Consider the following 25,350-nt stretch of genomic DNA (forward strand, 5'->3'; position numbering starts at 1 on the left):
GATAGAGGGATGTGAAAGAGGAGAGAGGTAATGGTTGTACTCCCCCATGGAGAGATGATAGAGGGATGTGAAAGAGGAGAGAGGTAATGGTTGTACTCCCCCATGGAGTGATGATAGAGGGATGTGAAAGAGGAGAGAGGTAATTGTTGTACTCCCCCATGGAGAGATGATAGAGGGATGTGAAAGAGGAGAGAGGTAATGGTTGTACTCCCCCATGGAGAGATGATAGAGGGATGTGAAAGAGGAGAGAGGTAATGGTTGGACTGGACTTATTTATTCTCTCATTACTGACTTATTCTGTCTCACCAACATAATTACAATAAACAAACTAATTACATTCAAGGAATTATTATTGTATTAAAGTAAATCTGTATTAAAATTCACCATAAAATGTACAGTTCCATAGCTTAACATGGGAAATTCTCCCTCCCTCCTATAAGAGTAATTGAAGTGTTGGATGAAATAGGACCCTGCCTTCACTGGGGGATATTTGTTGGTTCCTAAACAACAGGTGATGAGGGCCTCATCGTTCAGCAAAGAAAGTCAGGGACTGCAGTGTTCTCCACTCTCCAGCAGGGGGCAGTAAAACCCTATGGACCTGAAAGGGAAAGTGAGGAGTAAAAATCAAAGGTGAATTTACATTGATGTTTCCACAGAGACCTGAGTCATATTCACTAGGCACCAAACTGAAGAAAATTAACTGAAACAGGGAGGGACTAACTGAGCAAGAAATGTTTTCGATGTTTGCACTTTTAGGACGCTTCTATTGGTTCCATTACAACAAACTGAATCAATCACTGCTTATTAAGTATTCAACATTATTTTAAATAGTATTTGAACGCAGATCCGTTTCCACATACAATAAGCCTGTAACATCTTGTATGATCTTATCAGGTAAAGGTGTTTCAAATGGAAAGGCAAGTCTCACCACTGAGAGGAAAACATCACTGGTCCACCTCTGCATCAGGTCAGCTATGTTGATCAGTACTGTCCCAGGGATGCTGGGAGCAGAGATGAACTCCCCTGACCTGGTACTACCTATGGAGTTGTCATTTTAATATCAGTTTAACCCCATCACTGCTATAACACACATAAACCATGTTAATAGAATGAAATGGATCCAGGTTCCATTTATTCTACAATAGATTTACTGCCTGTGAAACATTTCTCCAAAGTGGTCTGAAATCAAGATGTCTGCAGGTCTGAATCCCATACTAATGGGGGGAAATGGCTAAATCTAATAAGATGGTATTTCGAGATATTGAGGTTTTTGTTGACAAACTTTGCTATTGGGGTGAACACATCCTGTTAACATACATAGTCCAGCAAAAATGTACTTAAGTCACATATTAAGTTACATGGACTCACTGTGAACAATAATATAACTAGAGACAAAGTCTTTCCTGCCAGGAGACGTAGCCTGGAAAACTCCTGGCCCTAATAGAAGCTGCAGAGAATTCAGTGGTGTCTTGTTTACCTGCAGGCCACCCTCTTGGTTCTAGAAGACCAGAGGATTCAGTGGTGTCTTGTTAACCTGCAGGTCACCCTCTTGGTTCTAGAAGACCAGAGGATTCAGTGGTGTCTTGTTTACCTGCAGGCCACCCTCTTGGTTCTAGAAGACCAAAGGATTCAGTGGTGTCTTGTTTACCTGCAGGCCACCCTCTTGGTTCTAGAAGACCAGAGGATTCAGTGGCATCTTGTTTACCTGCAGGTCACCCTCTTGGTTCTAGAAGACCAGAGGATTCAGTTGTCTTGTTTACCTGCAGGCCACCCTCTTGGTTCTAGAAGACCAAAGGATTCAGTGGTGTCTAGTTTACCTGCAGGCCACCTTCTTGGTTCTAGAAGACCAGAGGATTCAGTGGTGTCTTGTTTACCTGCAGGCCACCCTCTTGGTTCTAGAAGACCAGAGGATTCAGTGGTGTCTAGTTTACCTGCAGGCCACCCTCTTGGTTCTAGAAGACCAGAGGATTCAGTGGTGTCTTGTTTACCTGCAGGCCACCCTCTTGGTTCTAGAAGACCAGAGGATTCAGTGGTGTCTTGTTTACCTGCAGGCCACCCTCTTGGCTCTGAAAGACCAGGGTGATGCTGCTGTAGTCAGTGTTCTCCTTGCCCTCCTTCACCCTGTCACTCCTCACCGGGGGGTAATACAGAGACCTCAGGGTACTGCTGTTCTCATCACCTGCAGGGGACAACAACAATCAATCCTGATTCACACAATAGGGCCCCAACTGTACTGGCTCTGATATTTTATATTTTAGTTCCAGAAACTATGGTGGATGTGTAACCAGGCCAGTTTGGCCCTGCTTGGCTTGACTCTTGACTCTTGCTCTATAGTGAGAAACAGACATCAGTTTAAGGGGATCAGATTGAGCAAGGCAAAGTGCAGAATCACTGATCTGGATATATTAGGGTGTTTTCAGACAGAGTTGTGAGTAGAGGATTAAACTCCACTCAATGTAGAAGTAATTTTCTAATGAACTGCATCAGAAACCTTCTTCACCATGGAGTTTCATCTGGTAAGTTATGAGTTGTAGTTGGAATAGTATGTATATACTGTATTCTATACCATCTACTGCATCTTGCCTATGCTGCACGGCCATGGCTCGTCCATATATTTATGTGTACATATTCTAATTCATCCCTTTAGATTTGTTTGTATTATGTAGTCATTGTGAATTTGTTAGATTACTTGTTAGATATTACTGCACTGTCGGAACTAGAAGCACAAGCATTTCGCTACACTCGTATTAACATCTGTTAACCATGTGTATGTGACCAATACAATTTGATGTGATTTTGATGGGAAACCTCCTTCACCATGGAGTGGAGTTTAATCTGGTAAATTATGAGCTGCAGTTGGAAACAGAGTTGAATTATTTTTCACTATATATTTTTTGTCAAACAAACTAAAATGCCTCAACAAAACCAGGTGTTCATGCAAGTCAAATGTTTATTTATTAGAAATGGTCACATGAAGCATCTCTTGTGTTCCTCCCAACTTCATATTACTGTAGCTTTGGTCTTCTAACTAAACTCAGCAAAAAATGAAACGTCCTCTCACTGTCAACTGTGTTTATTTTCAGCAAACTTAACATGTGTAAATATTTGTATGAACATAACAAGATTCAACAACTGAGATATAAACTGAACAAGTTCCACAGGCTAACAGAAATTGAATAATGTGTCCCTGAACAAAGGGGGGGTCAAAATCAAAAGTAACAGTCAGTATCTGTTGTGGCCACCAGCTGCATTAAGTACTGCAGTGCATCTCCTCCTCATGGGCTGCACCAGATTTGCCAGTTCTTGCTGTGAGATGTTACCCCACTCTTCCACCAAGGGACCTGCAAGTTCCTGGACATTTCTGGGGGGAATGGCCCTAGCCCTCACCCTCTGATCCAACAGGTCCCAGACGTGCTCAATCGGATTGAGATCCGGGCTTTTCGCTGGCCATGGCAGAACACTGACATTCCTGTCTTGCAGGAAATCACGCACAGAACGAGCAGTATGACTGGTGGCATTGTCATGCTGGAGGGTCATGTCAGGATGAGTCTGCAGGAATGGTACCACATGAGGGAGGAGAATGTCTTCCCTGTAACGCACAGCGTTGAGATTGTCGGCAATGACAACAAGCTCAATCCGATGATGCTGTGACACACAGCCCCAGACCATGACAGACCCTCCACCTCCAAATCGATCCCGCTCCAGAGTACAGGCCTCGGTGTAACGCTCATTCCTTCGATGATAAACGCGAATCCGACCATCACCCCTGGTGAGACAAAACCACGACTCGTCAGTGAAGAGCACTTTTTGGCAGTCCTGTCTAGTCCAGCGACGGTGGGTTTGTGCCCATAGGCGACATTGTTGCCTGTGATGTCTGGTGAGGACCTGCCTTACAAAAGGCTTACAAGCCTCAGTCCTGCTTATCTCAGCCTATTGCGGACAGTCTGAGCACTGATGGAGGGATTGTGCGTTCCTGGTGTAACTCGGGCAGTTGTTGTTGCCATCCTGTACCTGTCCCGCAGGTGTGATGTTCAGATGTACTGATCCTGTGCAGGTGTTGTTACATAACAATTATTTAAAGAATTATAGATACAGAACTCCTATATGCACTCGCTATGTCCGATTTTAAAATAGCTTTTCGGTGAAAGCACATTTTGCAATATTCTGAGTAGATAGCCCAGCCATCACAGGCTAGCTATTTTGACACCCACAAAGTGTGGTACTCACCAAACTCTGATTTACTATTAGAAAAGTTTGATTACCTTTGGTGTTCTTCGTCAGAATGCACTCCCAGGACTTCTACTTCAATAACAAATGTTGGTTTGGTCCCAAATAATCCATAGTTATATCCAAATAGCGCCCGACGCGTTTCGTGACAAAAAAATTCTAAATATTCCATTACCGTACTTCGAAGCATGTCAACCGCTGTTTAAAATCAATTTTTATGCCATTTTTCTCGTAAAAAAGCGATAATATTCCGACCGGGAGTGGTTGTTTTCGTTCAAAGAGAGAGAAAGTAAACATGGTGTCAGCTCGGGCATGCGCGCCCCAGTCTCATTGTTCTCAGATCGACCACTTACAAAATGCGTTAATGTTTTTCAGCCATGGCCTGCAAAGCCTCCATTCAGCTTTCTGGCGCCTTCTGAGAGCCTATGGGAGCGTTAGAAAATGTCAGGTCATGCCAGAGATCCCCTGTTTTGGTTAGAGATGATCAAGAAGGCCATGAAATGGTCAGAGAGAGCGCTTCCTGTTTGGAATCTTCTCAGGTTTTGGCCTGCCAAATGAGTTCTGTTATACTCACAGACACCATTCAAACAGTTTTAGAACCTTTAGGGTGTTTTCTATCCAAATAAAACAATTATATGCATATTCTAGTTACTGGGCAGGAGTAGTAACCAGATTAAATCGGGTACGTTTTTTATCCGGCCGTGCAAATACTGCCCCCTAGCCCCAACAGGTTAAACCCTTTACAATGAATATCTGTGAAGTTTGGATTTTTACAAATGATCTTAGAAAGTCAGGGTCCTGAAACAAGGTCTGATTCTTTTTTTGCAGAGTTTACATGTACACACAGTTGAAGTCGGAAGTTTACATACACTTAGGTTGGAGTCATTAAAACTTGTTTTTCAACCACTCCACAAATTTCTTGTTAACAAACTATAGTTTTGGTAAGTTGGTTAGGACATCTACTTTGTGCATGACACAATAATTTTTCCAACAATTGTTTACAGAAAGATTATTTTACTTATAATTCACAGTATCACAATTCAAGTGGGTCAGAAGTTTACATGCACTAAGTTGACTGTGCCTTTAAACAGCTTGGAAATTCCAGAAAATGATGTTGTGGCTTTCAAAGCTTTTGATAGGCTAATTGACATCATTTGAGTCATTTGGAAGTGTACCTGTTTATGTATTTCAAGGCCTACCTTCAAACTCAATGCCTCTTTGAAAATCAAAAGAAATCAGCCAAGACCTCAAAAGAAATTGAAGACCTCCACAAGTCTGGTTCATCCTTGGGAGCTATTTCCAAACGCCTGAAGGTACAATGTTCATCTGTACAAACAATAGTACGCAAGTATAAACACCATGGGACCACGCAGCCGTCATACCGCTCAGGAAGGAGACGCGTTTGGTCTCCTAGAGATGAATGTACTTTGGTGCGAAAAGTGCAAATCAATCCCAGAACAACAGCAAAGGACCTTGTAAAGATGCTGGAGGAAACAGGTACAAAAGTATCTATATCCACAGTAAAACAAGTCCTATATCGACATAACCAGAAAGGCCGCTCAGCAAGGAAGAATCCACTGCTCCAAAACGGCCCTAAAAAAGACAGACTATGGTTTGCGACTGCACATGGAGAAATGTCCTCTGGTCTGATGAAACAAAAATACAACTGTTTGGCCATAATGACCATTGTTGTTTGGAGGAAAAAGGGGGAGTCTTGCAAGGCAAAGAACAACATCCCAACCATGAAGCACTGGGGGTGGCAGCATCATGTTGTGGGGGTGCTTTGCTGCAGGAGGGACTGGTACACTTCACAAAATAGATGGCATCATGATAGAGGAAAATGATGTGGATATATTGAAGCAACATCTCAAGACATCAGTCAGGAAGTTAAAGCTTAGTTGCTCTGACAGTGCATGTCAGAGCAAAAAACAAGCCATGAGGTCGAAGGAATTGTCCGTAGAGCTCCGAGACAGGATTGTGTCGAGGCACAGATCTGGGTAAAGGTACCAAAAAAATTATGCAGCATTGACAGTCCCCAAGAACACAGTGGCCTCCATCATTCTTAAATGGAAGAAGTTTTTAACCAACAAGACTCTTCCTAGAGCTGACCGCCCTGCCAAACTGAGCAATCGGAGGAGAAGGGCCTTGGTCAGGGAGGTGACCAAGAACCCAATGGTCACTCTGACAGAGCTCCAGAGTTCTTCTGTGGAGATTGGAGAACCTTCCAGAAGGACAACCATCTCCGCAGTACTCCACCAACCAGGCCTTTATGGTACAATGGCCAGGTGGAAGACCCTCAGTAAAAGGCACATGACTTGGAGTTTGGTGTTTGCCAAAAGGCACCTAAAGGACTCTGAGACCATCAGAAACAAGATTCTCTGGTCTGATCAAACCAAGATTGAACTCTTTGGCCTGATTGCCAATTGTCACGTCTGAAGGAAACCTGGCACCAACCCTACGGTTTTTCAATGGCAAGAACTGGGAGACTAGTCAGGATCGAGGCAAAGATGAACAGAGCAAAGTACAGAGAGATCCTTGATGAAAACCTACTCCAGAGTGCTAAGGAACTTAGACTGGGGTGAAGGTTCACCTTCCAACAGGACAACGACCCGAAACACACAGCCCAGACAACACAGGAGTGGCTTCGGGACAAGTCTCTGAATATCAGCCAGAGCCCAGACTTGAATCTGATCGAACATCTCTGGCGAGACCTGAAAATAGCTATGCAGCAACGCTCCCCATCCAACCTGACAGAGCTGGAGAGGATCTGCAGAGAAGAATGGGAGAAACTCCCCAAATACAAGTGTGCGAAGCTTGTAGCGTCATACCCAAGAAGACCTGAGGCTGTAATCGCTGCCAAAGGTGCTTCAACAAAGTACTGAGTAAAGGGTCTGAATACTTATGTAAATGTGATATTTTTATTTGTTTGTTTTTTATACATTTGCTAACATTTCTATAAACCAGTTTTTGCTTTGTCATTATGTGGTATTTTGTGCAGATTGATGAAGGGAAAAACGATGTAATAAATGTAAGAATAGGGTTGTAATGTAACAAAATGTGTAAAATATCAAGGGTTCTGAAAACTTTCCGAATGCACTGTATTTCTACATCCCAAATGACACCCTATTCCCCATGGGCCCTGGTCAAAAGCAGTGCACTAATATGGAATAGGCTGCCATTTGGGATATAAACCTATGAGTAAATGTTATACAGCATCATGTAGTTGGCAATGGCGGTGTTGTGAAGATGGAACAAAGGCTTATCAGTGGGACTTTGTGCCACGGGATCATGAGGAAGTGAAGTAGAGTTGTTTAGTGTGTGTGTGTGTGTGTGTGTGTGTGTGTGTGTGTGTGTGTGTGTGTGTGTGTGTGTGTGTGTGTGTGTGTGTGTGTGTGTGTGTGTGTGTGTGTGTGTGTGAGTGTGTGTGTGTGTGTGTTGTGGAGGACTGCTGCTGCGCAGAAGAAATGTCAGCCTGCGCAGAGAAGCACGAGATTGAACTTCACTCAACTTCTTAGACTTTATCCCGTTATTTAACACTATCAACGTTTCCCTTTACTGTGGGAATTGTGATCGAATCAACACAATATTAGTCACTTTCAATGCAACATACCGAAACAAAACGAACTATGCAAGACTTAGAATGCAAAACCAACTATTCAAGAGACTTTGTTGTAGGCATCAGAGTGTGATTCAGTTGCATTGACATGCACAACTCTAGTCTAAACAGACCGGTGCGCCATAACCAATCAGAGCTGCAGTAGGCCTATATGCAGATAAACCATTGCCATATATGTGCGGTTCACTTTGAACGTGACTGTCTTTACAGAATCAGCCGTCGGTAGTAGATGAGCTTGTTTTGAGATCAAAGCGAGAGCGGCATGTAGCAACGTGTTCACATTTGTTCATATCCTTTTGATAGTTAGTGAGTAATTAGCCCAGTTACAGATCAGTTGTAGTCAGCAATAGTGCAGTGTTTGCTTCCTACAAAAGCACAACGTCTGTGCATTTCTAGACATCTTTGAAAAGGGAGTCGGGTAAAGAGCTTTTTTTGTCTTAAAGGGGCAGTGTTGTATTTGTCTGATTCTCTGTAATAATGGTATGGTAATAAAATGGTTTCTTGCATCAAATGACTCAACAACATTTTCAGTCACCTCCTTGTTGTAAGGACAAGTGGATAAACAAATGAATGTCAAGCCCTGAATGTTCTTTTCAGAAGTCTCATGGAATGTAGGCCACATTGAACACCACACATTGGCTGCTACTGTAGGCTGAATGATAGAACAGCTATTTCCATGTTACAATGTTAACGGATGCATTTTCACCAATGTTTTTGATGGTAGACTACTCTGGCAGGTCTACATTATGAACACATAGACACAGTAGTCTACTAGATCACTGTTAAAACCAGGGGAGCAACTTTGGTTTTAGAAGTGGAGGGGGGGGGGGCATAATCGTATTATTTTTATCCACTCAGATAAACACTCCAAACAGCCTTCCTGACCGCTCGGAGGGGTCCGCATGGTCCTAAAGCACACCGTTGCCTCGTTTTGTATCACATTCCAATGATACAACTGGGGGGACACATTTTAATTTCAGAATGGGGGGGGGCATGCCCCCAGTGAAATTTGCACCCCTGGTTAGAACTAACTTAAAGTGGGTACAGTCTGAGTGGTCACAGTAAACGCACGCCAGAAGTTGCACAGAATGTTGAAGTTTGTGCTCAGCAGACCTGAAGTTTGCTCAGGGATGAAAACATTTGAGGGAACACCCTATTACCCATATACTGTCATTCACTACTTTAAACCAGAGCCCTATAGGCCCTGGTCAACAGTTGTGCACTACCCTATGGGCCCTGGTCAACAGTAGTGCACTACCCTATGGGCCCTGGTAAACAGTAGTGCACTACCCTATGGGCCCTGGTCAACAGTAGTGCACTACCCTATGGGCCCTGGTCAACTGTAGTGCACTACCCTATGGGCCCTGGTCAACAGTAGTGCACTACCCTATGGGCCCTGGTCAACAGTAGTGCACTACCCTATGGGCCCTGGTCAACACTAGTACACTACCCTATGGGCCCTGGTCAACAGTAGTGCACTACCCTATGGGCAATGGTCAACAGTAGTACACTACCCTATGGGCCTGAACTGACTGACTTAAATTCAAATTGACCCCAACCCTGACCTTTACTATACCCATTTACCATGGGAAGGAACCATAACTCACACACCCTAGTCAGTTAAAGATTTACACAAGGTTTCATTTTCATTTCCTTAATCCAACATCCCACAGAACAGCTGGACAGTTCCCCATAAATTATATAATGGTTTGGTTAGCTATCAAATTTACTGGTGTGTGAAGTAGTTTGCCACTGTCTGTGTGTACACATCTAACAACACTGTCTGTGTGTACACATCTAACAGCGCTGTCTGTGTGTACACATCTAACAGCGCTGTCTGTGTGTACACATCTAACAGCGCTGTCTGTGTGTACACATCTAACAGCGCTGTCTGTGTGTACACATCTAACAGCGCTGTCTGTGTGTACACATCTAACAGCGCTGTCTGTGTGTACACATCTAACAGCGCTGTCTGTGTGTACACATCTAACAGCGCTGTCTGTGTGTACACATCTAACAGCGCTGTCTGTGTGTACACATCTAACAGCGCTGTCTGTGTGTACACATCTAACAGCACTGTCAAACATTAGGCGCCAAGGCAGAGTTAGAATAAGGTAGTGGGACTGGTGCTGTTTTCACTAAACCGATTTAAAAAACACCCCGCTTCTAACAAGTATTTGCCTTCTCACATAGCTACACACACAAAACAAACACTGATTGTCCTAGTCCTACACACAACTCTTTCATATTTTATTATATCCTGCAAAGAACCACTCTGAAACCCCCCAGCTTAGAGCATCCTTTCCCAGCCACGAGCAGAGCAACAGCCCCTTACCTTTTTAGAGTTCTGGAGGAGACGAGGTATTGTGGACTGGAGTCCTGGAGGAGACGAGGTACTGTGGACTGGAGTCCTGGAGGAGACGAGGTACTGTGGACTGGAGTCCTGGAGGAGACGAGGTACTGTGGACTGGAGTCCTGGAGGAGACGAGGTACTGTGGACTGTGTGGAGCTGCTACTCCAGACAGAGAGAGAGAGAGAAAGCGGGCCTACAGCAGCACCTATATCTTCTGCACAGATACTGCCAGGCCTGGGCCCTGATAAATCTCAGTACGACAATGTTCCAAAAAAGGTCCAGTTGCCAGGACCACAAATGCAAATTCCATGTAGACACCATTGCCCTAGAGCACACAAAAAACGACATACCTTGGCCTAAACATCAACGCCACAGGTAACTTCCACAAAGCTGTGAACGATCTGAGAGGCAAGGCAAGAAGGTCCTTCTACGCCATCAAAAAGGACATAACATTTAACATACCAATTAGGATCTGGGAAAAAATACTTGAATCAGTTATAGAATCAATTGCCCCTTATGGTTGTGAGGTCTGGGGTCCGCTCACCAACCAAGAATTCACAAAATGGGACAAACACCAAATTGAGAATGCATGCAGAATTCTGAAAAAATATCCCTCATGTACAACGTAAAACACCAAATAATTCATGCAGAGCAGAATTAGGCTGATACCTGCTAATTCTCAAAATCTAGAAAAGAGACATTAAATTCTACAACCTCCTAAAAGGAAGTGATTCCCAAACCTTCCATAACAAAGCCATCACCTACAGAGAGATGAACCTGGAGAAGAGTCCCCTAAGCAAGCTGGTCCTGGGGCTCTGTTCACAAACACAAACAGACCCCACAGAGCCCCAGGACAGCAACACAATTAGACCCAACCAAATAATGAGAAAACAAAAAGATAATTACTTGACACATTGGAAAGAATTAACGAAAAAAACTGAGCATACTTGAATGCTATTTGGACCTAAACAGAGAGAACACAGTGGCAGAATACCTGACCACTGTGACTGACCCAAACTTAAGGAAAGCTTTGACTATGTACAGACTCAGTGAGCATAGCCTTGCTATCGGCAGACCTGGCTCTCAAGAGAAGACAGGCTGTGTCCACACTGCCCACAAAATGAGGTGGAAACTGAGCTGCACTACTTAACCTGCCAGATGTATGACCATTTTAGAGACACTTATTTCCCTTAGATTACACAGATCCACAAAGAATTCCAATAACAAACCCGATTTTGATAAACTTCCATATCTACTGGGTGAAATACCAGTGTGCCATCACAGCAGCAAGGTTGGTGACCTGTTGCCAAAAGAAAAGGGCAACCAGTGAAGAACAAACACCATTGTAAATACAACCCATACAGTTGAAGTCAGAAGTTTACATACACTTAGGTTGGAGTGATTAAAACTTGTTTTTCAACCACTCCACAAATTTCCTGTTAACAAATTATTGTTTTGGTAAGTCTGTTAAGACATCTACTTTGTGCATGACACAAGTAATTTTTCCTGCAATTGTTTGCAGACAGATTATTTAACTTATAATTCACTGTATCACAATTCCAGTGGGTCAGAAGTTTACATACACTAAGTTGACTGTGCCTTTAAACAGCTTGGAAAATTCCAGAAAATGATGTCATGGCTTTAGAAGCTGCTGATAGGTTAATTGACATCATTTGAGTCAATTGGAGGTGTACCTGTGGTTGTATTTCAAGGCCTACCTTCAAACTCAGTGCCTCTTTGCTTGACGTCATGGGAAAATCAGCCAAGACCTCAGAAAAAATATTGTAGACCTCCACAAGTCTGGTTCATCATTGGGAGCAATTTCCAAACGCCTTCAGGTACCACGTTCATCTGTACAAACAATAGTACGCAAGTGTAAACACCATGGGACCATGCAGCCGTCATACAATACAACTGCTGACTTTGTTTTGTACAACCCCCCCCTCAGACCCCTCGTCACCACAAACGACTTCAACGATGGCAGTCTCAGACTGAAGTGTGTAACGAACATCGAGCAACAGAAGAATTGTGGGTCGTCATCAGGAAAGACGAAATGCAGCTTTAAAATATATTTTTTTTAAATTACATTTTTTAACCTTTATTTAACCAGATAGGCTAGTTGAGAACAAGTTCTCATTTACAACTGCGACCTGGCCAAGATAAAGCATAGCAATTTGACACATACAACGACAGAGTTACACATGGAAAAAACAAACGTACAGTCAATAATACAGTAGAAAAAAGAAAACAAAAAGTCTATATACAGTGAATGCAAATGAGGTAAGTTAAGGCAATAAATAGGCCATGGTGGCGAAGTAATTACAATATAGCAATTAAACACTGGAATAGTAGACGTGCAGAAGATGAATGTGCAAGTAGAGATACTGGGGTGCAAAGGAGCAAAATAAATACAGTATGGGAATGAGGTAGATAGATGGGCTGTTTACAGATGGGCTATGTACAGGTGCAGTGAGCTGCTCTGACAGCTGGTGATTAAAGCTAGTGAGGGAGATATGAGTCTCCAGCTTCAGTGATTTTTGCAGTTTGTTCCAGTCATTGGCAGCAGAGAACTGGAAGGAAAGGCGACCAAAGGAAGAATTGGCTTTGGGGGTGACCAGTGAGATATACCTGCTGGAGCGCGTGCTACGAGTGGGTGCTGCTATGGTGACCAGTGAGCTGAGATAAGGCGGGGCTTTACCTAGCAAAGACTTATAGATGACCTGGAGCCAGTGGGTCTGGCAACGAGTATGAAGCGAGGGCCAACCAACGATATCGTACAGGTCGCAGTAGTGGGTAGTGTATGGGGCTTTGGTGACAAAACGGATGGCACTGTGATAGACTGCATCCAATTTATTGAGTAGGGTATTGGAGGCTATTTTATAGATGACATTGCCGAAGTCGAGGATCGGTAGGATGGTCAGTTTTACGAGGGTATGTTTGGCAGCATGGGTGAAGGATGCTTTGTTGTGAAATAGGAAGCCAATTCTAGATTTCATTTTGGATTGGAGATGCTTAATGTGAGTCTGGAAGGAGAGTTTACAGTCTAACCAGACACCTAGGTCTTTGTAGTTGTCCACTTTTACGGAGAGCGCATTCAAGGTAAATGCTGCAGATGTCTCAAATGGAAATGTCCTTTAAAAGCTAGAATCCTGGTTTCTGATTGAATCCCAGCCTTCGTCTCTTTAACTAAGAGGATTTACGTACAGTAACTGCATGTATGACCAATTCCATTCACACAATTTGGCAAAATCACTTTTATTTAAATCCACTTTTGGTCACAAAAATGAAACCAGTCCAGAATAAAAGGAAAAAAACATTTTAAAGGTGAGGAAATTAAAGGTAAGGTAGCTTGTAGCTGCCACAACTATTTCAACCCTAATCCATCTCACGGTAGAAACCTTGTGATGCTGTAGTAGCTTCACACCTACAAACTTCTACTGATGTAGACTGTAATGCTAAAGTATTAGAACTTCTGACATACTGGATCAGCTACACATTTCAAATAAAAAGTCATATTACACAGTTATTCTCACAGCGTGTAGCCATACATTTGCCCAGAGGGATCATGAGCAGTATCTCAGAAGTTAAAACTTGTGCAAAGAGTGTATTGTAATGTACAATATGAAACAATTTTTTAAAAAAGAACAGGGTCGTGTTCAAATAGGCACCAAACAGAAGACAACTGATTGGCTTTTCCAATAAGAGAAACAAAAACAAAATGTATCCGTTGCAAACACATTTAAAAGGTTTTCCTAACTAAGCACGATCTAGGGTTTACTCATTTAGCATGCAGACGGATGAAAAGTTCTTGATGTGCTGGAAGGTCATCGGTCAAACCATCAGAACCCGACCAAACCAAGACGACCAAATCTTTTCAGGCTGGAAAGTTAAACAAAACAACTTCAAGTAAAATAGAAAAAGTCCATGAGGATCATTTCCATCTAAAAATCCTTAATGTAAAACATGTCCACCCAGCCTCTGTTTTGGTAAAAACATCTGAGGGATGGGCCTAAAGAAATGAATCCACTCAAATTCATAGACTGAGCTATGGATGCAAGGACTGACCATCCATAATATCACAATTATAGTTTTAACCAGGTTGAGTCTATACAGTGTTTAAGAACATTGGAGTAAAACAAGCCTATATTTGGGGTTCTGGTGGGGTACGACAGTTGAACTAAGCCCCTGAGGCATTTATAAAGTTATATACTTCAAGAATCAATGGCTATAAATCATTTATAAGTCCAAAAATGTATGTAACGTTTTAAGGAGTGTAGCTTTAATGAACAAAATGTTCAGAAACATACTAAACATACCGGTCATAAAGCAACAAGAGAACAGCACCCTCCTTCAGTATTGTAAATCCCCTATAAAAGGCTTGAAGAAATTGCTAAAACATCCCTCTGTGGAATCACTTTTTGACCATGTTTAGTTTGTTCACATGTCACTCAGTACCTGTTCTCCTCAAAAAAGGCACAGAATGAATACAATTAGAATACTAGCTAATCCTAAACTTCACCATGCATGACTTCCAGTAGCATACAGTGTGTGTTTTGCCACAGGTTCATTTGGGACTGACTGTTCATGTGTAAAAGTCTGATTTAGGGCTATTTGTACTATCAGAACAGTGTCCCGCTTTGCTTACACCTACTGCTCCGTCCTGTGGACAAGTACAGTGTGACAAAATAACCAAAAGGTTTAAATAGGTGACTATCTCCAAAGACAATCAAGAATCATTGTCCCTGATTTCACATATTTAAAAGACCGCCTTGAGGGCAATCAAAACACACATGATATGACAAAACAGGATAAAATATGCTAATATTCAAAAAATCCTCAATTATCAATTTAGAAAATTCCATCTATCAAGTAGTTAAACATGTAAATCCCTAAAATGGCTAATACAACTTGACAAATAATGAAAAGGCTACAATTTGAGTCTTCAAACTGAGGTGCAGCGTCTTGTTGAAGGAGGAGATTAAGGATGTGTGGGTTGAGGTCTCTGTACGTCCAGATAGGGCTCGTTAGTAGCCCTATCACCTTCCTTATACATTGCCCGCCCATGCCTGGGGCTCTTTAGAGCCACCAATGTCTGGAATCTGATCAGCAAAAGACTGCATCATCCACTGTCCGTCCGGGAGTTGTCCCTCTGTAGCAGCGGCGGTGGAGGCAGGAAGTTGGGAAGTGTCTGCCTTGTCGACAGCGTCTGAAACTAGAATAAAATAACCTCTGAGGTGACTGGACCATGTTACCTAGGCCATAGATAAACCCGTCCACTACAAATCACTGGACCCTGGTGTTTATTGGCCTGGCTGACTACGATTGTCCCTGGTGTTTATTGGGCTGGCTGACTACGGTTGTCCCTGGTGTTTATTGGGCTGGCTGGCTGGCTGACTACGGTTGTCCCTGGTGTTTATTGGGCTGGCTGGCTGGCTGACTACGGTTGTCCCTGGTGTTTATTGGGCTGGCTGGCTGACTACGGTTGTCCCTGGTGTTTATTGGGCTGGCTGGCTGACTACGGTTGTCCCTGGTGTTTATTGGGCTGGCTGGCTGACTACGGTTGTCCCTGGTGTTTATTGGGCTGGCTGGCTGACTACGGTTGTCCCTGGTGTTTATTGGGCTGGCTGGCTGACTACGGTTGTCCCTGGTGTTTATTGGCCTGGCTGGCTGACTACGGTTGTCCCTGGTGTTTATTGGCCTGGCTGGCTGACTACGGTTGTCCCTGGTGTTTATTGGCCTGGCTGACTACGGTTGTCCCTGGTGTTTATTGGCCTGGCTGACTACGGTACTCCCTGGTGTTTATTGGCCTGGCTGACTACGGTTGTCCCTGGTGTTTATTGGGCTGGCTGACTACGGTACTCCCTGGTGTTTATTGGGCTGGCTGACTACGGTTGTCCCTGGTGTTTATTGGCCTGGCTGACTACGGTTGTCCCTGGTGTTTATTGGGCTGGCTGGCTGACTACGGTTGTCCCTGGTGTTTATTGGGCTGGCTGGCTGACTACGGTTGTCCCTGGTGTTTATTGGGCTGGCTGGCTGACTACGGTTGTCCCTGGTGTTTATTGGGCTGGCTGGCTGACTACGGTTGTCCCTGGTGTTTATTGGGCTGGCTGGCTGACTACGGTTGTCCCTGGTGTTTATTGGGCTGGCTGGCTGACTACGGTTGTCCCTGGTGTTTATTGGGCTGGCTGGCTGACTACGGTTGTCCCTGGTGTTTATTGGGCTGGCTGGCTGACTACGGTTGTCCCTGGTGTTTATTGGGCTGGCTGGCTGACTACGGTTGTCCCTGGTGTTTATTGGGCTGGCTGGCTGACTACGGTTGTCCCTGGTGTTTATTGGGCTGGCTGGCTGACTACGGTTGTCCCTGGTGTTTATTGGGCTGGCTGGCTGACTACGGTTGTCCCTGGTGTTTATTGGGCTGGCTGGCTGACTACGGTTGTCCCTGGTGTTTATTGGGCTGGCTGGCTGACTACGGTTGTCCCTGGTGTTTATTGGGCTGGCTGGCTGACTACGGTTGTCCCTGGTGTTTATTGGGCTGGCTGGCTGACTACGGTTGTCCCTGGTGTTTATTGGGCTGGCTGGCTGACTACGGTTGTCCCTGGTGTTTATTGGGCTGGCTGGCTGACTACGGTTGTCCCTGGTGTTTATTGGGCTGGCTGGCTGACTACGGTTGTCCCTGGTGTTTATTGGGCTGGCTGGCTGACTACGGTTGTCCCTGGTGTTTATTGGGCTGGCTGGCTGACTACGGTTGTCCCTGGTGTTTATTGGGCTGGCTGGCTGACTACGGTTGTCCCTGGTGTTTATTGGGCTGGCTGGCTGACTACGGTTGTCCCTGGTGTTTATTGGCCTGGCTGACTACGGTTGTCCCTGGTGTTTATTGGCCTGGCTGACTACGGTACTCCCTGGTGTTTATTGGCCTGGCTGACTACGGTTGTCCCTGGTGTTTATTGGGCTGGCTGACTACGGTACTCCCTGGTGTTTATTGGGCTGGCTGACTACGGTACTCCCTGGTGTTTATTGGGCTGGCTGACTACGGTACTCCCTGGTGTTTATTGGGCTGGCTGACTACGGTTGTCCCTGGTGTTTATTGGGCTGGCTGACTACGGTACTCCCTGGTGTTTATTGGGCTGGCTGACTACGGTTGTCCCTGGTGTTTATTGGGCTGGCTGACTACGGTATTCCCTGGTGTTTATTGGGCTGGCTGACTACGGTTGTCCCTGGTGTTTATTGGGCTGGCTGGCTGACTACGGTTGTCCCTGGTGTTTATTGGCCTGGCTGACTACGGTTGTCCCTGGTGTTTATTGGCCTGGCTGACTACGGTACTCCCTGGTGTTTATTGGCCTGGCTGACTACGGTTGTCCCTGGTGTTTATTGGGCTGGCTGACTACGGTACTCCCTGGTGTTTATTGGGCTGGCTGACTACGGTACTCCCTGGTGTTTATTGGGCTGGCTGACTACGGTACTCCCTGGTGTTTATTGGGCTGGCTGACTACGGTTGTCCCTGGTGTTTATTGGGCTGGCTGACTACGGTACTCCCTGGTGTTTATTGGGCTGGCTGACTACGGTTGTCCCTGGTGTTTATTGGGCTGGCTGACTACGGTATTCCCTGGTGTTTATTGGGCTGGCTGACTACGGTTGTCCCTGGACCCTGGTGTTCATGGTTTATTTGTCAGGGACCATGTACAACATGTCATTGCACCAGATTTAGCTGGATAGCTCATTTTTCATCTGTAGTCTCTGGCATGTGTCTCCTAGGTACATTACAGACCACAGCAGTCCTCTTATTCTTTAATAGACTGGGACGATATACCGTATACCAGGGTATTACTGAAGGTATGATTTTCATCCCCCCCAACCTCGCTGGGGTGCGCACTACGCCACTGCTTGTAACTACAAGTTAACTATGTAAGATGTGTCAAATAAATGATATCCATCTCAGGGCTCCAGCTGTGCATTTAGTTTGCTAACTTGCTGAACATCTTGGACAGGAATACACAATATGGCACTTCACTGTTTCCTTCTGATAGGCTGGCTAGAATATCAGCCATATTACTGACAGCTCTCCAACACAGACAGGTAACAGTGTCCAGGGAGGAGGAATTCAGGGTACATACACATCCAGTGTGTGGATCACAATACCTCCTGGAATCTACACTAATTTCAAGGTGAGGATGTTTCAATATTTTAGTAATTTGTGTTAAGTGCCATTTTTAAAGACGAGTGTCCTGTGGCAGGGTTCTCCCCAAAGAATGGAACACAATCATTACTTTATGTTATCATCTCAGGACATTTGTTGTTGTTGCTCTAGATTGCAGATGATGACAGTTACAGGTGTTAAAAAATGAAAAGATATGAGTTAAAAGAGGGGCGCTCCGGTCCTCCACCCGGCCGTACTCAGCAGAGGTGTGTATCAAGAATCCTGGAGGAGAACCCTGCTGTGGGGAGCCTATACCATAGAACTAGTTACTGCTAATCCTAGTTCTATGGTCCATCCAGGCATCTCTGTGCTGACCTGTGTTTTCAGCCGACGAGAAGTTACAGTGCCCGTTGCCGTTGCTCTGGCCCTCCTCAGGCCCAGGCCCACCCTCGCCATATGCTCCACCGAAGGCCGCCTCGTAGCCCGGGTCGTATGCCTCCTCTTTAATCGCCATCCTCTTGGCGTCCTCTGTAGGGGGGGGGGAGAAACAACACAGAATTAAATTTGAGGTATTTCTATGGAACAAACAAACTGTTACCATGTATCTGGTGAACAAGACTGTTCTCATACAGCTCATGAGACTGGGCAGAACTGTGATGCTTTTCATTTCAACATTGTACCTTTTTATAATAATTTAAATGTTAATGTTAACTATGTACTTCATGTAAATGTATTTGAATACTCAGAGCACTCTGCAGTATGTTCTCTTACCCTTGGCCAATCCCAGGTCAAAGGTGTACTCCAACTCCTGAATGTCGTCCGTTCTGGCCACGCCCCTGAGCTGGTCTCTTAATTCCCTCAGCTTGATGTAGAAGTGTACTTTGTCCTGGGCACGGGGGAACTGGGCACAGCGGGCGCTGGACGACGGCATCAGATACAACGCCTGTAGGGGAGAGGGCAGGGTTATACGGTGTCATTTCAACAAGGGGAAGGGTACTGTACTTCCTCTGTATGCCCAATGACCAATGATCATAGTTCATTCTTTAAAAAGTCTTAGCCGTGAGGTGTTCAAAGCCGACATATGGAATTGTTTTAAGATGGTCATACTATGGATCATTGAGTAATTCGATTTTACATTTTAAGACCCATTTAGTTAATAAAAATGTAAAAAAAGATAATATAGATTTTGGCTTTAACTACTATACGCCAGAGAAACGCATTGAATTCATAAAGTGGCAAAAAAAGACAGTAAAAAAATGTATCATAAGGAATAAGGTTTTGAAGTGTTTGTCCTATATCTAAGAGGCATAAAAAAGCTCAGGAAATATTTTAGTTTTTACCCCTCATATTTAACCCCTTTTTTGGGTACCTTCAATCTCCACCTGGTACAGCCAGAAGAGGACTGGCCACCCCTCAGAGCCTGGTTCATCTCTAGGTTTCTTCCTAGGTTCCTGTCTTTCTAGGGAGTTTTTCCTAGCCACATCTGCATTGCTTGCTGTTTGGGGTTTTAGGTTGGGTTTCTGTATAAGCACTGACATCTGCTGGTGTAAAAAGGGATTTATAAATAAATGATTGATTTGATTGATACTTCCATTCATTAAAAAAAATAAAAAAAATAAACGGGTACCAGGTTACCTTCAGACGAGTCCCGTGACACTTGTGGTGGTCTTAGAGCAAAACGGAGAACACCATACTGTTCGTGAGAATCTCCCCTTTCCACAGTGGGATCACATTAGTGGTAATAATATTCTACATACGTTTTGGTGAGAAGTGATTTTCGGGATGTCTCATGGTCTGACAAACACTGCTCTAGCTCCGCCACCTTTCACCGCGGATGCAGAAGTTCCACATCGGCGGTGGATTGAGACGGATCCAATGCAACAACAATGCAACAACATCTCTCTACCATAAACTAACTGATTTAGATGGCCATTGTTTTATTATGTTACTATGATGCACCGGTGCATCAATCAACTCTTGGGGGTTAATAATCACCCGCACAGGCCTGGGCCAACCCACTGGGGAGTCAGGCCCACCCAATCAGATTGAGCCAAAGAAAAAGAAAGATATTACGCTCTACTCGTCAGTGTCTTTTTACCTAAACATGCACCATCATATAGAATTCATAGCAAGCAGTGCACTGGAATGACATTCACTTTCATGGGATGGGTGGCCAAAAATAACTAACTGAAAGCCACACCCCCAATAAACCACGAACAGGAAGTCTTGTACGTCAGACTACCAGGTAGCAGAGCCCTTACCACATCTGACTACCAGGAAGCAGAGCCCTTACCACATCAGACTACCAGGTAGCAGAGCCCTTACCACATCAGACTACCAGGTAGCAGAGCCCTTACCACATCAGACTACCAGGAAGCAGAGCCCTTACCACATCAGACTACCAGGTAGCAGACCCCTTACCACATCAGACTACCAGGTAGCAGAGCCCTTACCACATCAGACAACCAGGAAGCAGAATCCCTTACCACTTCACAGTCAGGTATCTTGTGTGGCTGCAGACCAAAGTCAAGTTTCTTGGGTTTTTTTCCAAACATCTCTCTGCAGAACATTTCATAGATACCTGAAAATAAACAATTTCAACACTTAATATGGAATTTCAATGGAAAGGTCTTGCAACTGGCATTTTCTCCTCTCTAGCAGGGTTTTTGTGGCTACTTACATTTTCCATTGAAAACAGCTATTAGAGGCTTGTACTTCTTCAGCTTTTCGACAAGAATTAAGGCACCCTCACGTAGCTCTTTGCTGTGAATTAACATAAGATGCGAGTCAAACATTGTATTCCATCTATATGTGAATACAGCTTGCTGTGTGGCCACTGTTTGACATTTACTCTGTATTGTCTCACTCGTCATTTCTCAGCACATTGCTGACTGACTTAAGGATTTGATTATTTTCTTCCTAAGCTCACGTTGAGAGGTCTTTGCTTCCAGGCGTTGTCCTTGCCACCATGTTGGTGAAACCGATCTTATATTTCGCTGGCAGGCTGGTGTCGCTCATGTGGTTGAGCTGCTCATCAGTGAATCCAGACAAGAACAGGCACTTCCCTGATGAGGACAAGTTTTCATTCAATTTGTCATACCATTATTATTCTGAAATTGAGGTCAACTTTGTAATGCTCTGCTCCCTAAGCATAGGAAAACAGTGCAGTTAAGATGCCTTGAATTTAAAGTTTTGCGATTTCGGTTGATTCATAAACGGTGTCGAGGTAATGAAAGATATTTTCAAAATAAGAGTTCCTGACAGCTGTTCACACACCAAATCATGACTAAATATCTACTAAAGCAACTTACAGAAATGGTTTCCAGGGCCAGGGAACCATCGTCCAACATAGGCTGCCACCAGTCCTGGGTTGATTCCAATCTAGAACAAAGAGAGAGAGATTCACATCATGCTACTGGGTTGTGTTCATTAGGGCAGTGTTTCCCAACACTGGTTCTACAGTACCCACCAACAGTGGACAGTTTAACTGTAGCCCTGGACAAACACACCTCATTCAACTCATTGAGGGCTTGATGATTAGTTGACAAGTTGAATCAGGTGTGCTTGTCCAGGGTTACAATAAACATGTGTATTGTTGTGGGTACTGAAGGACCAGTGTTGGGAAACACTGCGTTAGGGCACGCAGCTGAAAACAAATGAGTATTTCTTATTGGACAAATCAAGGTAGCTTGATTTTCAGTCTCATATCATTAATAATAATGTCTGGCATAAAGTGACACTGGTAGAACTCACAATGACATAGTCCAAGTTGTAGTCAAGGATGTCAGTCAGAGTTCTGCTCATGACCTCATCCTCCGTCATGCCCTTGAATCGGTCTCGTTTCTTCCTGACCTTCTGGACGGTCTCGTCCATCTTCTCCTGCGTGCCGTCAGCCTCTTGACCCTCCTTGCCTTTCTTGGGCTTGGGGCCCGGTTTGGCCTTGGGCTCCTTGGGTGGCTTGGGCATTTTGGGTGGCTTGGGTTCCTTTGGTTGTGCCGTTCTCCCTCTCTTTTTCGCTGGAGCTGCAAGAGGTAGAGAGAACTCCCAATCACCTTGGTGTTAACCTTCCCAACAATGTTGATGAGGCATTTTTTTTTTCACCTTTATTTAACCAGGTAGGCCAGTTGAGAACAAGTTCTCATTTACAACTACGACCTGGCCAAGATAAAGCAAAGCAGTTCAACACAAACAACAGAGTTACATTTGTTTTTAATCTGTGGGGAAATGCATCAAAAAGAACACTTCTCCCACAAATGAATCAACTTCAAATCCATTGGGCCAGCAATACATTGAGGATCATGTCCTTATTGTTATTGAAATACAGCTCTGTGGAAATGAAGAAGCAGGGTACCTTTCACTAAGTTGGCAGGTTCTTGCTGAGCCATGAGCTCATCATTGACAGCCATATGTGCATGCGCCATGACTCTCTCCTCTCTTGGTTCCTCTGTGTAGTGAGGACTGTGGTGATGGTTGATGCCCGGATACTGGCCCTGCAGAGCCTGAAGCTGTTGAGCTGACTGAATCCTGTACAAGGAAGACAAAAGAAAAGGACCCTCAGTATTAATTCTACAGCCAAAATATATTGCAGTGAGAGCCCCAGTATTAATATTGTAAATATATTTGTGAGTCCTGTAAAAGAAATACACCATGCCCTCGAGGACATTCAGAATCCCAGACTCCTCAAAGGTACCAGAAGGTCCAGAAAAGGTAGGCCTGCCTCCGCCATATTCACAAGGTAGCTTACAGTAGACACAGCTTCTACAGCATAGAAGCAACCAGTTATTGCCTATACCACCTGCACGTTCAAAGTTTCCTAGATGAGGCTGAACTGGACTGGAAAGCCAGTGTGTGTATGTATGTATGTATGTATGTATACACATACACTTATCTCCCTCACTAGCTTTAAGCACCAGCTGTCAGAGCAGCTCACAGATCACTGCACCTGTACATAGCCCATCTATAATTTAGCCCAAACATCTACCACTTCCCCTACTGTATTTATTTATTTTGCTCCTTTGCACCCCATTATTTCTATTTCTACTTTGCACTTTCTTCCACTGCAAATCTACCATTCCAGTGTTTTACTTGCTATATTGTATTTACTTTGCCACCATGGCCTTTTTTGCCTTTACCTCCCTTATCTCACCTCATTTGCTCACATTGTATATAGATGTATTTTTCTAATATATTATTGACTATGTTTGTTTTACTCCATGTGTAACTCTGTGTTGTTGTATGTGTCAAACTGCTTGCTTTATCTTGGCCAGGTCGCAGTTGTAAATGAGAACTTGTTCTCAACTTGCCTACCTGGTTAAATAAAGGTGAAATAGAATTTAAAAAATATATATGTTGGCGTAAAATTGGCCCGGCGCCATCCGGGTTTGGCCAGTGTACACATACACACACACATTTTTATCATAACTGTCTTGATAGTATTAATTGCACAATTCGTTCTCATAATTCGTTCTCATAATTCATTCTCACAATTATCTAGGCTTGCAAGTAAAGACAGGTCATTCTGTGGTAAACTCAATTCAAAGCATTTAGGTGATTCAGATAGCACAATCCATCAGATGCAAACAAAACAAAAACATGCTGTTATTTCAGATTCATAACATTTTGCCATTCAGGGGGGGGGGGGAGTTCGTTCAAAATGTCCTGGGCTTCTTTTTTTGACGGGGTAAGAACTCACCACTGTTGAAGATATTCCGAAGGGACAGGCACTGATCCATACAGCTTTTCTTCCATCTTGGATTTACTTTGTTAGATAGATCAATATTCATGTTGATGAGACATTAATATTCTGATTTGGATATAGCACATCATTCTTGTAAACTGCCTGGCTTTGTAGAATTAGCAACAGTGTATCGGGGAGAGAACTCAAAAAGGATATTTGTCCTAGACAAGTGGAGGCGCTTTGGCAGCTAGCTAGCTTACGTTAGCAGACAACCAGCGCTACTTTGTCAACAAAGTAAACAGCCAACACACATTCTAACTCCGACTTCGTCTATTGTATACTTTAAATCAACATCAATGTTGGCTAACCCACTGGATTTGGCGTATTAAAAGTCATTATGGATAGTCAAGATAGCATAGCTATTTGCTGGTTAACGTTAGCTAACTATGTTAGCAAGCAAGCTAGCTAGCTATTTCGCTAATTAGCATGGATGAATGACTTGCTAGCTAGCAATGAGCTGGTTCGTTGTCAAATGAATACAAATCATATGTAATTCATAAAATGCATACATACCTATTACAGAAATGGTTGAATTTGTTTTTTCTTTCTTAAAAACGATTGTGTTCAATCACTTTCGCACTGGACTTGCTAGCATTGAAGCAACAAAGACATGACAGTGAAGCACGTCAACTTTGACATGGGAAGATACCAACATGATAATGGTGGGGGGGTTAAGTAAAACGTTCTTATCGTGAAATCCATAGTACAGGTTTAGTGTATATATCAAACGTTGTATTGATATCAGGAATGTATGCTAATATCATATAAACTGCAAATATTTTTTTGTTGTTGCATAATTTACACATTTTCAAATACAGCCCAAGCCTCTTTCCCCCATTTTAGCGTTGGTTTGCTCAACGGACATTTAAACTCCCGAGGTAGTTTTCATTGGCTACAAGCCTCTGTGGCAAGTGTCAGTGCTATCCGGAACCATTGGGACGTCCCTAACACACACACACACACACACACACAGACAGACAGACAGACAGACAGACAGACAGAGACAGACAGACGGGGCTATACATATCTTTGTCCCTACTCTAAAACCCCTACCGTAACCATAACCATTTTACATTTCATATTCAATGCCGGGTATGGACGTCCAAAGGATCCCGGATAGCAATGACCCTGTGGCAAGCAGGCAGGGGCAGAGATACTAAAGATTTGTGATAATTTTGGAGATACAGTACTTTTGAGGAGATGGGAATCATATAGTCTGGCACAGTGGACGCGTCATAATACCCATAAATCTAGCGGTGAAACCCGTTAATGGTTTCAAAGGT

The 25,350-nt window shown here is 43.9% G+C and overlaps 1 protein-coding gene and 1 long non-coding RNA gene across 3 annotated transcripts; both read right to left on the minus strand.

Moving 5' to 3' along the window:
* Window positions 1–183: 183 nt before the first annotated feature.
* LOC123729848 (uncharacterized) lies at window positions 184–2,189 on the minus strand. The gene is made up of 3 exons (XR_006761518.1): window positions 2,046–2,189; window positions 929–1,038; window positions 184–598 (listed from the first exon to the last, which is right to left on the minus strand). It is a non-coding gene; the product is annotated as an uncharacterized lncRNA (long non-coding RNA).
* An 11,246-nt stretch (window positions 2,190–13,435) lies between these two features.
* On the minus strand, window positions 13,436–24,728 carry LOC106584663 (G/T mismatch-specific thymine DNA glycosylase). 2 transcript variants are annotated; one of them, XM_014170164.2, is made up of 11 exons: window positions 24,581–24,728; window positions 24,023–24,088; window positions 22,682–22,854; window positions 22,084–22,352; window positions 21,642–21,711; window positions 21,260–21,395; window positions 21,011–21,093; window positions 20,817–20,911; window positions 19,102–19,273; window positions 18,706–18,858; window positions 13,436–15,408 (listed from the first exon to the last, which is right to left on the minus strand). In XM_014170164.2, the coding sequence occupies exons 2-11, from the start codon at window positions 24,076–24,078 to the stop codon at window positions 15,242–15,244; spliced, it is 1,374 nt and encodes a 457-aa protein (XP_014025639.1). In that variant the 5' UTR covers window positions 24,079–24,088; window positions 24,581–24,728; the 3' UTR covers window positions 13,436–15,241. The 2 variants fall into 2 exon arrangements, with proteins under 2 accessions (XP_014025639.1, XP_014025640.1); XM_014170165.2 differs by lacking the exon at window positions 24,023–24,088 and having other exon boundaries at window positions 24,581–24,720.
* Between the last annotated feature and the right edge of the window lie 622 nt (window positions 24,729–25,350).

Source organism: Salmo salar, chromosome ssa23, assembly GCF_905237065.1.
Source record: "Salmo salar chromosome ssa23, Ssal_v3.1, whole genome shotgun sequence".
In the NCBI taxonomy this organism is placed as follows: Eukaryota; Metazoa; Chordata; class Actinopteri; order Salmoniformes; family Salmonidae; genus Salmo; species Salmo salar.